At 40.1% G+C, this 16,399-nt stretch overlaps 1 protein-coding gene across 2 annotated transcripts; it reads left to right on the top strand.

Annotated features, from left to right (window-relative positions):
* The first annotated feature begins 608 nt into the window (after positions 1 to 608).
* On the top strand, positions 609 to 15,806 carry scarb2a (scavenger receptor class B, member 2a). Of its 2 annotated transcripts, XM_010773975.1 has the most exons (13): positions 609 to 1,093; positions 5,076 to 5,233; positions 5,405 to 5,552; positions 5,868 to 6,062; positions 6,801 to 6,892; positions 7,434 to 7,553; positions 8,183 to 8,361; positions 9,490 to 9,608; positions 9,901 to 9,974; positions 10,094 to 10,145; positions 10,236 to 10,388; positions 11,591 to 11,638; positions 11,951 to 15,806. In XM_010773975.1, the coding sequence occupies exons 1-13, from the start codon at positions 971 to 973 to the stop codon at positions 12,080 to 12,082; spliced, it is 1,593 nt and encodes a 530-aa protein (XP_010772277.1). In that variant the 5' UTR covers positions 609 to 970; the 3' UTR covers positions 12,083 to 15,806. The 2 variants fall into 2 exon arrangements, with proteins under 2 accessions (XP_010772277.1, XP_010772283.1); XM_010773981.1 differs by lacking the exon at positions 11,591 to 11,638.
* Positions 15,807 to 16,399: the final 593 nt, after the last annotated feature.

The raw sequence follows: 16,399 nt of genomic DNA, 5'->3' as shown, positions 1-16,399 counted from the left end.
CACTCTCTGGTCGGACAAAGGAAAACACGTCGTGTCTGATGGTACATTATTCATGTCCACGCTGAAATTATTTAAGGAGACGCGATGAGGTGAGATAGCGGAGTGCTATAAAGGTATCTGATCTCCTCAGCTTCACTTTTTCTGTGAGAGTGAGAGTTTAGTAATAAGAGGATGATGGGATGTTATGTCAAAGTGTAAATAATTTCCCCTCGATTCAAGCATCGAGACAACCCCGTTAAGCTGATTAGCAAAGCAAGGTGAAATACTACCACACGTTGCTGCTCTCATTCATGAATCATAATCCTCTTTCCTGCTCTTAATACAGTAACTTTGAAATTACATCACAACAGTACAAAAAACAAGCGTAACGTTTGTTATGAATCAAAACATTGTGTGCATATAAAGACGCCAAAAAATAAAATAGGGAAAATAATGTAGTTGTGTTTTTTTATAGTGACATCAGCCATGTAGGCAAAGCACCATCACTGCATTTCTCTTTTTTACACACACACACACACACACACACACACACACACACACACACCGCCCATGCAGCTTCTCCAAAGCGACGCTGTTCGCCTCACTGGGCTCATTAATGTAGAGAAAGGGGAGGAGGAGGACAGCTCGCTTTTCTTCTACGATGTGCTGAGAGCTGCTGTTTCATTTCACCACCGCCTCCGAGCAGCTTAGTCTGCCCTCTCTCTCTGGGTTCAAGTGTTATCTCAGATTTTGATAACGTTTTTGACATTTTTTCTACCCTACAGCGCACCGGGAAGAGCACTCCACCGGGTGGAGAAGAGAGAAGTTTAATCCCCATCTGGTACTCCGGAGACGGCGGATTCGAGGTCCCACGGTCCTACACATCACTATCTCTTGGTCGAATTTTTATATATCTTTTTTTGGGAAGTTCTCATCGACTTCAGTGAAGTTTCTATCCACCCCTGAGACGACAACACATCCGCCCGGCATCATGACTCGGAGATCCTGTGCCATTTACGCCACCGGTATCGTGTGCGCTCACCTCCTGATAGTGGGAATCGCCCTGGTCGTGGCTCAAGTCTTCCAAACAATGATACACAGCCGTTTAAAAAAGGTGAGTTTGCATCAGTTTTAAAATCGCCAATGGTTCTCTATGTTTTCCCCTTCTTTCTCACTTCTCCTCCCATATGTCAGGGTTTTGAATGTTAAAGCATTTAATCTGCAGTGGGCAATACTGCGCATTCAGCCACTCACTGATCACAGCCTATCTGTCACAAGATCATGCAGTTTCAAATATTTTTTATTTAAGCTGTTTACATTAGTGGTGTATTATATTTTGCTGAATTCTGCAGCTCAGCGAGATGAACTTAAAGGCTTTCTCTTCAGCCACCTAAGCCAAGCAACGTAAGTCATATTGCATCTTGTGCAGCTTCTGTGTTTTGTTCAAGCTTGCAATTAAACAAATGCTTCGCTTCAGGTAGAAATCCCATACAACTCCCACAAGGGGAATTAAGAAGGTGTGACTCAAATATATGAGTTCATCATGACCTTACCCCCCATTTATGGACATTTCCTTTAAAACAATCTCCTTTCACATTATTGTAATGATCTGCAGCTTTTATATGTTCTGACAACTCATCACAGGATTCAACTATTGAATGGAAGAGAGTCTAGATCAAATGCTCGATATGTTTTCTCTGCTAGGAGCTTTCAGGTAATCTGCCCAGTGCTGCTCGCATGGCAGGGTGACACATTTCTGCATGATGGTTGACTTAACTGTGTAGTGTTACCGGTAGTAGTAGTAGTAGTAGTAGTAGTAGTAGTAGTAGTAGAAATCTCAGCAAGGAGGGAGAAGGTGGTAGGGGGAGGTGGGCCGGCTCTGCCATAATGGGGGAAGGGAGCTTGTGTGAGTGGACAGTCCCTGACTGCCAGGGACCCATCTCTGTTCAACTTGTATTAACCCAAAACAAATCTGCTTTCATTTGCATGATGTGTTATTTCTTTAAACACGGATACATGGTGATTCAAGGGCAAAATAATGTGTGTCCTTCTGATGTTTCCTAGTGTGTGTAAAAAAGAAATGCAATACTGGTCTATTGCTAGTCTTTACTGCCTCACAAATCCATCTTGTGATCTCTTTCCTTTCTTGAGACAAACTGTAAATCATTAACCCAACACATAGGATTCCTTATTGAACTAACGATTTACCATTCAGGTTGACATTTCGGAGTAAAGTAGGGTTTAACACTTCTTTCCGAACTCAGCTGGTCCTAAATTGGTTTCATGTCTACAGTTCTGGGTACTGGTGCCTCAGTTTAGGGCGTGTAGGGGTGATGGGGTGGCTTGGCAGCTGACACCCTATGCCATCCACCCTTTCAAAATACCTTGCATTCCTCTAAGTAACATAAATCACATTGTTGGATGCTCTGTGCCATCTACCCTTTCAAAATACCTTGCATTCATCTAAGTAACATAAATCACATTTTTGGATGCTCTGTGTCTCTCTGTAACCCCCACGCAAACTTATTAAGTAGAAACAAGCTCATCAGAAAAGCTCCAGGCACTATTTGCCCAAGTTGGGGATTCAAAAACAACTCACCACCCCCTGCTGAACCGCTCTTCCGATCTCAGTTTCCCCCTCCTGCGGTTAAATATAGGTCGGGGGCTCATTTGTGTCTGATTCTGAATCACGGCAGCGACCCGGGGGACCCAAATTAGAAGAGTTATTCAAAGTTCATCAACGGGGGACATAGTTCTGATGTGGCCGGCGATTACATGAAATGACAGCATAGCTAATCCTCTCTGTGATACTGATGTAGCTTAGTTGTTCAGGACAAGTTACCTCCAGGATACAGACTCTGTGTTTCTGAGCTGGGTGCGGAGGGAGGCGGTGTTAAAGCCATGCAAGCAATTTGACAGACTTCATGGCCTCAGGGGCATGATTTCTGCCTGCGAGCAGCCTCGTTGTTCCTTGTTGTTGTTCCAGGCTCGGCCTATCCCGAATTGTTCTGCTAAGACACAGAAACTTAAAAAGAAAAACACCCGCTTATTATAACACTCCTCTCACCCCTGTGTAGGAGAGCAGACCTTTCAAGGTAGTATGACTGATTTGAGCTTTAAAGTGTTCAAGAACAAGGTCATACCGGTATAAACGCAGTGTGTTTTAGCTCAAAATGTTGCAATGACGCAACACTTGGATGTTGAATATTCAAAACAGGCACCTAGAAGGATGTTAGAGTTTTTTTCCATGTGCGGTTCAAAGCAGGATCTTGTCACAACTAAGCTGTGCCTGAAGTTGTTTGGCTAAGGGCTGGTTCTCTTAGTTTAATGTGTCGTCCTTATTTATTTTACCTTTCCATCAGTGAATAAATAACCCTGTGTTTTGATTACACCCACAAACCTCTCCACTTTGTCCTTAACTTGTTTTTCTGTTTTGATAGATCAAGGATTTATTTCGAAGAGATAAATGATTGCTTATATAGCCCGACTCTGATGAAGGCCTTTTTGAAAGACCTTTGTTCAAGGTGGACAAACACAGGGATTCATGTGAGCTACAGTCCCACAGAGTGCTGCAGGGGAAAGCCAGACGAGACGGAAGCGTTTCAAAAGTGTCAGTTTGCATTTTTAGATTTGAATGGGAACACATTTGGTCATTTCTGCTTATTTGGTATAATGTTTTATAGGACTCCCACAGAGTGTATATGATGGTCATGCACTACCTGGTTTCCCTTCTGCTCTTAATTAAGATGACGAATATGATATGATCCACTCAAGAGAATCTCACTCTTTAAATACCTCAAGTTCTATTTCTTCAGAAGTAGTTGTGCAACTGTGACGCAGCTCTAGCTCATAATTTAGGGCTTTAACACAACTGACATAGTGTCCTGAGTAGAATCTGAAATTGTGCAATGCAACATCTGTAAGTGGTCATTATTTGGAATAAGAATACAGCAACAACAACAAAAAGAACACTTAGGATGCAGAATAGCAACACTTCCAGTGCTGCAATAGTCAAGTGATTTAATTATCTTCTTCAATTTGAAGATTTGCTTTTCTTTTTATATCATTGTTTAACTGGAAATCTTTGGGCTTTGGCATGTTTGTTTAACAAGACAATACATTCAAATACATCATTTTTGGCTCTTGAACATCAATAAGAGCCTTTTTTCAGTATTGTTGGACTATTTCACAAACATATTTAGTAAGGTTGAAGGCTGTAATTCATCATTTGTGAAAAATGGGCCCATTTTCCCTTTTTGGTTGAACCGCTCTTGAGTATTTTTTGTTTTAGGAAAGAAGATGTTACAATATAACCTTGCAAACAATATTTTAGAGCACAGCGTGTTTGAAGTTGAAAGTCAAACAGGAAGTGCCAGCCACACCTTAAACTATATTTTCTCAACGGCAACTACTGATTGCAAAAAACTCTGTATAGCGTCTCGAGTGTGCACCTCGCTGTACCCAGTGGCGGAAGGTTTTCAGGAACTCACCATTAAATAGACAGAAAGGAAGTGGGTTATCCTTTCCCTAGTTTAAAAATACACCCGGAAGAAGCATGCTTTTTTTTCTCAGTGTCAAACGCCTTTAGTTAACTTACTGGAAGCTTTTCTACACTAAGGTTGGCTTGTTTTCTCACAGCTGAATGTTAACAGTTTATGTTACTCTTGTGGCAGATTATGTCATACAAGGTTACTCACTGGTTACTCTTTTCCCACATGATCACAGCTGAAACATCTGTGACACCACTCGGATCGAAACCATCGTATACTTTCTGTGGTGGCTTTGCGTAGACAAAAAAAACCATAAAACGAGACATTTCTGCCTGTCCTGAGGTTTTTCTGTTTTTCCAACTATGAAGGACTTTTCTCCACTTCCCTCTGTTTTTTTTTGGCTCAGCACCAGCTCCTTGCAGAAAAGTGCCATTTGTGCTCTCAGATGGCACTCAATCAGAACAGTGAAGAGCTTTGAAAGTGTCCAATTGTGAATAAAACATTGTTGTTTCCCCAAAGTGTACAATTTGAACTTTCAAAACCTTTCTTTTCCTCAACACTTTCTTTGTTGATTCTCACTCTAAATGTGTATTTTTTTGTTTACAGGAAATAACTTTGACAGAGAAGAGTCAAATGTTTGAGTCATGGAAGAATCCCCCTCCACCCGTTTATATGGAGTATTACTTCTTCAATGTCACCAATCCTGAGGTGTTCTTGGCAGGCGGAAAGGCATCTTTAAAACAGATCGGACCGTACACTTACAGGTACGTTTTGAAATGAAGCTGTAATAAACAGTGATGGACACTGGTTCCATGTTTGTAATAAAATCCCTGTTTAAGGAAAGATATCTAGCATTATCCATCTGGGATCGTTCTGTTTCCAATGTGTGACATCAAAACATAAGACATCTGGACTAACTGACATTTCCACACCAGGGAGTACAGGCCGCGGGAGAACGTCACTTTCCTGGAGAACGGGACCAAGCTCTTTGCACTGAATCCCAAAACCTTTGTGTTTGTTCCTGAGAAGTCAGCTGGTAACCCTGAGGTCGACCTTATCAGGACTGTTAACATCCCGTTTGTGGTAAGACATTGTGTCTGGAGAGGATAATGTGTGTTATTAGGACTGGCAGCAGCTAGTAATCATGTCCCTTAGATTTTTAGTTGGACTCATTTGATTGGCATGTATGTTTTTTGTTTTCTCACATTGTCCCTTTAACACATTCCAAGCCATGGTCCTCTTAGATTTATTGTGACATTTTGTCAGGTTAAAACGTCACTCATTTCAGACCAAGTGAACCTAAATAGAGCATTAATTCATGAGATTTTCCACACAAAACAAGACAGAGAGCAAGACAGAAACCGGACTAATCTTTCCACTCTGTTTTCTCTTCTTCAGGCCATCATGAACGAGCTGAACTCCTACTCCTTCTTTCTGCGAACTATGGTTTCCATGTACTTGAACAGCATGGGCGTTGAGGTCTTTATGACCCGCACTGTCCACGAGGTTCTGTGGGGCTTCAAAGACCCTGTCCTCACAAAGGTCAAGTCCCTCAAGCCAGAAGTGGACGAGTATTTTGGGCTGATGTGGAAGGTATGTTTCCCTCCCTCCCGTGAATATATTTGCCGATGCAAGCTAGATGTTATTGCTTGATGATTGTTAGGGGTTATTAAAACATGAGGCGTGCTTGTGGCAACGCCATGTACGAGAAGTGAGATTGGCCAAATGCTGATGGAAGATGCTTGTACTTCCTGTTTTATAGAGCAATGTCTGCAACTTAGCACAGGCAGTGACAACAGCAGCCTTGTGACCCTGAGTGAAGCATTTTTAGAACTGGCTGATGAATTAGTTGTTAGTTGATCAGAAGAAAACAAACAGTTTAACAATTGTTTCAGTCATTTTTTTTAATCAGAGATTCAGAGCCTTCATCTTTTTAAATGTGAAAGATGGATCCTTTTTTTTCAGATTTATCATCAAATGTATACAGTACTTTGGCTATTGGTCAGACGACCAAGCAATTTTAAAGATGTCCAATTGTAGAAAGTATCAGTAGAACATTTGCATTTTCCCAATTTTTAAATGTAACAGACAAAATGCTAAATTAACGATTTCAGGCAATAAGTGGCAGATTAGTCAACTTATTTTTCAGTATACGTTTTTTCAGAGGTCGGAAATTATGATTTGAAAACACCCACAAATGTATTGTTGTAGTCTAGTCCTATGGGCTTGCTTATGGTAAACAATACAAAGCAGTAGTTATCTCACATTCCTTCGTTTTTCCTATAAGATACATTGGCGCTGTTTCTCTGAACCTCGTCCTGTTTTCTGCAGAAAAATGGTACCCATGAAGGAGAGTTTGTGTTCCACACCGGCGAGCAGAACTACATGGATTACGGCAAGATCGACACGTGGAACGGCCTCAGGTAATTGCGTGTCATGCGGAATCTTTCCTTTTTCCTGCTTTCTTTATGATAGGAAATACTTTGTCTTGTCGGCGCAGGGCTTCCACTTCCTCCCAGTCGTGATATTCACATTCACCTACAGTAGTTCCACAACCCGTATTGGAAAGTCCAGAGGGGGTTTATAATTATACAAAACAAAACAGAGATGTTAGCAGAAAAAATTGACTTCCAAAAATCACAAGCTACTGTAATCATTGTGCAGAATGGTGGCCTCTGTCATACATATAATTTTCTAAAGGGGGGAAATGTAGTGAGACGATTCATTTGGTGTGAAAGAATAACTAACAAAGCATTGAGCATTTTCTTTGTTATGACCTTAATCTGTTTGGGTGTTGGCTGTGACCAACTAAAAATAAATTATCAATAACCGGCAGATATAGTGTTGCACAAGTACTTTGTTTTATCTGAAAGAGCAGAGTCGAATCATGAAATGGCCTGAGATTAACATAGTCATGTAAAAATACCTCATAGTTGTACTCAAGTCATTTTCTGAATTTATAAGGGAGATGTCGTGGTGGTCTTCCAATTCGAGCAACATGATCAATGGTACAGACGGCGCAGTCTTCCACCCTCTGATCAACAGGAACGAGCTGCTCTACATCTTTGCTGCTGATCTCTGCAGGTAAGCACGTGGTTATATATTTTGTTTACGGTCAAAGCAATCCGGGCGCAGCTCGGACGAGAACTCCCAAGTCAGGAAATTGCACTTGAGTCATCTAAAATATGCTTACAGACACTGATAAGGATATGAGTAGTAGTTTTTACGAACTGATAAGACTGTTGATGAACTCAAAACACATGTGGGAAAGTCAAGACACTCGAAAGGATGATTAATGATTAATGATTATTTACGTATTTTCGGATGCCCAGAAGATTAAAGAATAAAAGGAACATTACAGCTATTTCATAATGTGTTTTATCTACCAATTAAACCCCAAATCGTTTCAAATATCTACAACAAAGAAATCCTATACCGTAGTTTGTCTCCCCGGGTCTCACCCATGTCACAGAGCGGACTGGAGCTAGATAAGCATTTAATGACCATGATGAAAACATAGATTTTAAGTTCATATTAACAGCTGGTAAAAAGCCACATTACACATTGGTGACATCTTTTCTTTAGCTATTGCATTTAAATGTGAAGATAAAGGCTTGTAAATCCTGGAAATATTTAGTCTAGTTTGAAAGTGCTTGATTTTATTCTTAAAAAGCCATATAAACGCAATCTTAACAATCTATTTCTTTCCTCAGGTCTATCCATCTAGCCTACGTAAAAGACGTTGAGGTGAAAGGCATCCAGGCGTACCGCTTTGCACCCCCAAACGATGTTCTCATGAGCCCCAAGGAAAACCCAGCCAACGCGGGCTTCTGTGTGCCAGCTGGAGACTGTCTCGGCACCGGGGTGCTTAAAGTCAGCGTTTGTCGCGAAGGTAAGGGACTTGCCCCCCTCTCACACCCCTCTCTGTTGCCAGAGAGTCTGACCCATTTACCCGTTTCCCCTCCTTATTCTACCCCCAAAACATTTCCTTTCAGTCAGCAGCCGTGTCCCCTGTCTGGTATCTGACATTCCCACTGTTTGAGCATGCCTGATTTTCACTCAATACACGGTTCAATGATTAACTATACTGTCTGTGTTTGCAGGCCATTGAGGTATTTATAATGGTCATTGAGTGGAGTGAGATTGCTCTGATTAGGCTTGACACACGAGGACAGTGTGCCCACAGATATGCTACTGTAGCCACAAAACTCTGTTGTGTGTTTATTTTACAGCCACTTTATTTAGGATGCTTATTTTTCTGTAATTTTGTTCTAACACATACAAACCCAGTGCGAGAAACACATCACTATATGTATCGATGTATGTGCTTGAAACTGATTGGCTGTAGTCATCTCATTTTCATATGAGGCAAAGGCGTCTGATTGGAGGGATTGTTGTGATGCTTTCAGAGAGCCAATCACGACCGAGCCCTGTTGTCATGTCATGTGCAAGGGTGTCATTTTGAAACTGCCTCTGTGGTTAAAATCATTATCTGTGTCTTTTTTATCGTTCACAGTTTGTACGTCAACTGAACACAATTTGAATTTGTGATTAATTTGATGACCTCCTCTGTAGCAGTTTAGTACAAAAAAATTATTATATTTAAGCTTCAGCAGCAGTATATACTTTGGTTCTTTTAGCCCACACATAAATAAAGATTAAAAAATTTCTCCACCAGGACCTTAATTCCTTTCATTGTAGGCAAGGCTTGCAAACAGTAATAAGACCTTTTTATTTGGAAATGTAACTTAAAAGAAAATCCAATTAAACAGTTAAATTATGGATAAAATGTGAACATTTTAAATTAAGGGAAAAACTGTGTTTTTAGTGCTGAAACACAATCTTGTGTTTACTTTTCCAGCTTATCTTTCCTTAGGACTAAAAACATTCTCCAACTATCGTTGCACTATACCACTATCTACCATTTAATTTAATCTTATCTCATGTTTCTTGAATGTTTTTTCTGCCTTGTGGCTTTGAGTTGTTCCTCACTAATGTTTGTCTCTTGTTTTTATTCAAGGTGCTCCCATCGTGGTATCTTTTCCCCACTTTTATCAAGCCGACCCAAAGTACATCAATGCTGTTGAAGGGCTTAACCCCAACAAGGAGGAGCACGAGACGTATCTGGACCTGCAACCGGTATGACTAATATTTAATATCCCTACTGATTACAGCCCTGCGCAGCGATCTGTGTTGAGGCTGGCTTTGTTGGTTGTTAACTGCCTTTTATCTAAATTACAATAGTTATTTTGAGTCGCCATAGAATTAGCTCTGCTTTTATTTGTGTTTTTTTGGCCAGCAAGTTACCTTTTAAAAAAAAATAATATATATATATATATTTCCACATCACCAGTACTTGACTCATATTTTAGGACAAAACACGCATTCAAAAGCCCAATAATAAATAACGCTTTTTATCTTTTGGTTATAGACCTCAGGGGTTCCCATCCGTGCCTGCAAGAGAGCTCAGCTCAATATCATCCTGAAAAGAGTCACAGGCTTCCCGTGAGTCGATCTTTGTCCAACTCTGACCCAGTCCACTGTTGCCACACTTGTGCCCTCATTATGGTCACATGTTGAGCCAAATGTCCTCCCTGACATCTGTCTCTATTCTTCAATTTCAGTAAAACCAAGTTGATCCATGAGACCATTTTCCCCATCATGTTCGTCAATGAGGTAAGAATTTTCATTCAAATGTCCGACACGAATCCTGCTCTCATCATTTTTGAATCACAAATCAATAATCATCATGTCTCTCAATTCTAGACTGCAACCATCGATGATAATTCTGCATCCCAGATGAGGACACTCCTCCTGGTTGTGACTCTGGTGTCAAACTTCCCTTTGCTCATCGTGGGCATGGGCATCATCCTGCTGCTGGTGCTGGTCGTCTTGTTCTGTCGAAACCGCCAGAAGAAGGTAGGAGCTTCTTCTCCCCCTGTGCTTCTGTGGAGTAAAATGTAGTATTTAATCCACAGTTAGTGAAAAGGCTACCCACTGACATTAGCTCACAGTATAAATGATAAAAGGCTGTGGTAATATCTCACAGTAAACAGTTTTAGCATGGTTAACGGTTTCCTCAATGAGCTGCTGCAGGTTTTAACCCCAAAGCATGTTAACTAACACATTGCATGATTCCTGTGCAGCAAAGCCAGCATGAACAATTTCCCCACAATTCTGAAATAAATGTTTGTTTTTTTCCTTGTTGAATGTTTTCTAACAGTCGTTGTATCTTAGTTCCAGTTCAGTGTAGCTAAGAGCTAGCTTTGCAATATAGAGTAGCAAAGTGCATTGAACTGCTAAAGCCGTACTGAGAATGATGTCCAGCACATGTTCAGCTCTCTTATCTCCGGTAGTGCAGGATTATTGATTTGAACCCTGACTGGCACTGCCCTCAGACTACTGCAGTTGAGGTTATTCACTGTCCAGAGAGTCGTATGCTACATCTGAAAGGGAGCAGTTTGATATTCTGTAAAATATTCACTTTTGTTAATGCGGGGCAGATGGGAAGATTGATTTCAGTTATGTCTGTTTGATAAATATGCTCCAGGATCTGTTTTGTCTTTATCTTAAAACAGTGTTAATTTAACTATTTGGTACTTGGATTTTTTAACAAACAAGATCCACCTGGTTAATTAGTAAGTTAAAGAGGTGCATGTAGGCCTATCTGGATTTTATTATTACAGGCAAAGTCCTGCTAGCCTTTTCCTCTATTTCCAGTCATTTCAATCAAATATAGTTTTCTGCTATCAACGCAACAAGAACAATATTGCCAAAGTGTAAAAGAATAATGAGATTATAAAGAAAAAGAACAAGGTACTGTTATAAAATCATGAAAATAGCAGAAAATGATCAAAGCTTTCGGGCTAAGCTAACTAGCCGTAGCATCATGGTTAGCATACAGACGTGAGCGGTGTCAATCTCCTCATCTCAATCTCATTAAAAAGGAAATATCTCCCCAGACTATTTGTTTAGCATGCAACAGTTTAGTCAGTAATTTAGAGAAGAAAGAGAAAATGTTAAAAACATGCTTAATTGCACTGTGAAGAAGTGTTGTATTAACCATGTTCTAATTTAAATTTTCTGTAACCTCCCCCCCTTTTTCCCCTTTTCTGTTTTAGAATGAAGTAAAACGTATTGATTTTACTGAAGCTTTTCATTCTTTTGCTGTAAGTCTTAATTTTTGCCTTGTTTGCTATTCTTCTTCTTAATTTGTTATCCATCATCTCTGGTTGTTTTAATTTAAATTAATTTGGGACATGATACTCCTTATCTGTTGAGTTACCGCCTCACAGTGTATTTCTTCTTTTAGTTATATCAAAGTTGTCAGTGGTGTTTGTGAATACTTAGATGTTTGTGGTTTAATGTGACCATTTCACTCAAAAGCATTTCTTCTCATTGTTATCTGTGTCCATAAAATAATATTTAGACATCTTGCCACTTCGCTAGTTTGTACTCACGCCTTCTGTCCTCCTGCGCAGACGGTGAAAGACGACACGGCCTACACCCAGGTCAGCGACAAACCCGACGAGCCGTCAGAAATGCCCGCCAATCAGCCAATGAAGAACGGCTCCTACATTGCCATGTCTCCAGTGGAGGCCCAGAAGTGTTGATCAAGGATCCCCTCCCCAAGTGTGGAGCCCAGGAAGGGGGCTGAGGGAGCAGCACAGGGGTGTTACATTACCACGGGTGGTGGGTTTGCATAAACAGCAGGCTCATTTACTCTTATTTTTGTGAGGGGTGGGGGGATTGGGGAGGAAAAAGGAATAGCGTGGGACACAAGCCCCGGTAAATGTTAGACAACAAAGACATTGCTCCTCAAACTGAGCCCTCTGACTGTCTGTCCTCCTCTTCTCTACCTGCTGAGCATGGCCCTCGCCGCCTGCCGTACTGCAACTTAAAAAACTCTCATTCCTCGTTTCCGTCCTGGTCGGCCTTTTAAAGATGATGACGGGAACCCAGGCAAGAGGCTGGGCCAGGACAAGCCTTTTTTTCCATAACTCTTCTGTGGGAACACAGTAGCTTAGGTGACGCTGACGCACACAGACTCTGCCGACTGATACCGCTCAGAGAGAGTTTTACTGTTCACCTGAACAACAATTGCTGTTGTCAGCGTCTCATCCTCGCTCTTTTCCTTTACGTCAGAGGAGAAAACTTGCAGCTGAAAGATTAAAAGGAAAGACCCCGTAATCGGAAAAGCTAAGACGAAACTCTTAGCTCCTGCGGTCAGAAAATAAAATGGTTTTGCTAAGCATATCCTTTTTTTAAAGAAGAAAAAACACTGAGCCGAACCATTTCTAGCATTTTTGCCTTTTTGTCCTAAGAGGAATTGGTGCACCCACACACATACGCAGCGCACTTCCAGTATCAGTTAGTAAAAGTGTGTGTGCACCTTTTTATCTTGCAATGTCCTGGGAAACGATTTTTCTGGATGCAGGCACGGTGTAGTAACACCTGGAATACTTGTGATTTTCATCCCCCCCTCCTCCAGAACACTAGTTAGAAGTAGTCAGCTGATGACTACTCAGCTGTGAATTTATTAGGGCTCCTGCCAGTAGCTTGATAAAATTGCGCCTTTTTGTTTTTAGGACTCGTCACACATTCAAATCAAAAAAGGAGAAAAAACACCCACAGAACTTAAAAGGGAGACTTGAACCTGCTTTCTGCCTTATAATGGTTCAGTGTGTTCTTAATGTTCATACAGTGTTCAAATAAGCTGGAAATCTCGTTATTGTAAATATGTAAAAGGGGAAATGTTGAGATACCTCTGACCAAAATCCAGTAGGCAGTCCTTCTAGGTGTGCTGAAAGACACTAACGTTGCTCTGGTGTCGACACGCTCCTGCAAGTCTACACTGTTATTAGAGAAAGCACAATTTGGATGGCTAAAACCAGTCCTCACAAGGATACCAGGTTTTTTTCATCCTGTTACCATATATATTAACAGCTGATCGGTCAAAGACACTATCAAAGTGCCGTGACTATTAAACAAAAAAAGTGGAATCATTGGGGGTTTTGAGGGAGCCTTGGGCACCACTCGCCGCTGTGCAGTCTTTCAGTTTGCCAAGGAGCTGTAGGCATTCAGGCAAAACGCAGCACACAGCACTTGAATCACTGTTTGTCTTATGTTTCATGCGTCGTTGTTTTTCTGTCTGCCACACTCGTCTTGTCACGTCAAACCCAACAGCGGTGGTTGTTAATGGGAAGTGAATTTAAGGCCATAATAATGTCAACGTGGAAAATTCCCTGCACTTTGCCTGGAATTGTGCCCTATGTATTTTCATTGTTGTTTTTTGTCCTATTCATTACAAGCCAAGTGGTCCCTAACTTCAATACATTTCAATTATTTCCTTGTGTTTTCTTTTTTTCTGTTCATTACAATGTGGTCCATACGTTCAAAACATTTCAATTTATTTTTACTGTTTTTTTTTTTTTTGTCCTGTTCTTTACAATGAAGGTGGTCCAAATGTTCAATACATTTTGTTTCTTTGTCCTTGTAAGTATTGGTTAGGACGGATGTTAAATGCACATCCGTGCCTCTGTGTTACTTGCTTTCCACCACATGGAGTGTCTTCTTTTGATATACTATTGTATTAGTTATTGCTGCTAAAAAAAAAAGAAACGCCATAACCTATGGACTTGTATTTGTACATGCGTGTACAAAACGTGCTCGTATTGTTTCAGGTTGATCTGCAGAAGCTTTTTCTTTAAAGGCTTTCTGTGTGACCAACACTTTTTTGACACCTGAGCACAAGATACAAAGCCCAAAGCTTGCTGCCATTTATTGGAATAAGCAGTTACAGTTATCACTAGCAACACTTTTGTAAATCTATCACAATTAACACACTTATTCCTCTTATTAGCAGATGATCATATCACATGTATTCTTAGCATTATATTATAGTAGTAGTAGTAAATTTAACAATCCGCCGGAGGCGCCTCATAATGGCGCTCCTCTTCATGTAAAGATTTGTGTCAGAAGTCTGGGTTAAATAATCACACTGGTGGAGAGGTCGAAAGTATTCCTTTAAGGTTGAATCGATTCACTAAAGGCCTTTTGTATTCCACATAAATGCAAGCAAACGCCGCCTTGTGCAAACTCACAGTAATCGTTATCCACCTTTCAAAAACTTGAACCTATGAGACCTTAATCCCAAGTGTTGCGTGTCTGTTTAAACACACGCCTGAGCCACCACTCCTCCGCTGTCTGACTTCTACAACACCGACCTTTGAGTCCAATCTTTCAAGCCTATTGGCTCTTCCCTGCTTGACCAAAGATAACACCCATAGATCTTCCCCAACACCGTGTTTACTCTCCTCTGTGATAACGGTTGTGCCACAAAACCACCCCCTACCTTGTTCTTTTTTTAATTGTGCCACCACTTATTGAAGTATTTGCAGAAGTGTTGTGTGAGCGTGAACGCATGTATGTATGTGCCTTTTTACAACAAGGCAAGAAGGAAAAAAAATGAGAGAAATTTCACAAGTTGGTTTGATGGGTATTGCTTTTTTTGTCCCGTGGTGCAAGAGCAAATAAAAGTAATCAATGCTCTTCATGAGCAGATCTCAGTATTAAGTAAGTCAAAGCAATACAGAGTTGTGTAAAATAAAAAATGTTGTAAGGGGCCACACAATATTTATGTATATTATTTGATTTGGTTTTTCCCCTAAATTTGTGATTTTTGTTGTGTAGCAGTATTTGTTTCTGAAGCGTTATTTAGTTGTTTTTTTCTGTAATATCCAACATTTCATTTTTGATCATTTACATTTTTTCACACTGAAATAACTAAAAAGATGAACCAGTATTTCACACTGGAAGCTGTACAATGTCTGTAAGAGTGTTCATGAATGGTTTAAGATGTGGGTGTTGAACCTGTATGAGTAAATTTGTGTTTGTGGACCTGTAAACACCATTTCTGTCAAACTGGAGTGATTTTTTTTACTGGAAGGCTGATTATCTTGATGACTGCGTAAAGTAAAAGCATTGATGCTGTGTAAACTATCTAGATGAATGAAGCCCTCCTGCAGGGATGAGCACTAGTGCCATACCATCCTTTCGTTATTATATTTTTCCTTAATTTGCTCTTTGGTGTAACAAACCGCACCTCCCCATGTTCTGAAATCACTAACGGACGTTTCCTCTTGAGATATACTCATTTGTTTTGCTGCTGAATAGGACAGTCCTTGTCATGTGAGGTGCAAAATGAATCTAAAGTAATATCCATTTTTAGTTTTGATAATTTACACTGCACAGATGTTTCTACAGTGCTTTTGTAAACATTTATAGTGTATTTGCAAAAAAATAAAAGTTGCAATCAAATGCAAAGTTCACATTGTTTTCTGCTGTCTTTTGTATTTCTGTTGGCGAGAGATATATAAACCAGTTAGTGGTAATAAACCCAGAGGAAGATAATACATGAATGGGGAAACTATAAGCAACTTCACTTCTTATTTTGGAGCTTAATTCCAACTGAATATACTTTATTGAAATGTAAATACTGAGTTTAGAGCGTTCAAATATTTAACCTTCAAAAGCATCTATCTGAGTTTATGTGGTTTGACTTCAACTAGAAGTTAAAGTAGACAACTTCTTGCTTCATGGTTTTAAATACTTTACCTGTTTAAGTTATTTTTACAAGTCCAGATAAAAAAAATACAATTACAATATTCACAAACTTAAAAGTTGCTCTTTCAAATTAAGACATGAACAATCATCAGGCCTATCCCATCAGGTTACTTTGACAGTTATGTAATTCACTGAGTTTCAGATCAGCAACATAGTGTATTTTCTACATCTAAATGTGTACCTATTAACATTTTTGATGGAATGAAAAAGCTTGAAAGAACCTTCTAATAAGTAGAAATATAACTCACAACACACACATTTAGATAAATTAAGTTGTACACATTTCAATGTTGTAAAGCTAGAGT

This window comes from Notothenia coriiceps, unplaced genomic scaffold, assembly GCF_000735185.1.
Source record: "Notothenia coriiceps isolate Sejong01 unplaced genomic scaffold, NC01 NC01_scaffold00000339, whole genome shotgun sequence".
In the NCBI taxonomy this organism is placed as follows: domain Eukaryota; kingdom Metazoa; phylum Chordata; class Actinopteri; order Perciformes; family Nototheniidae; genus Notothenia; species Notothenia coriiceps.
Note: the sequence above shows the minus strand (reverse complement) of the source record. Positions and strands in the feature narration are given on the sequence as shown.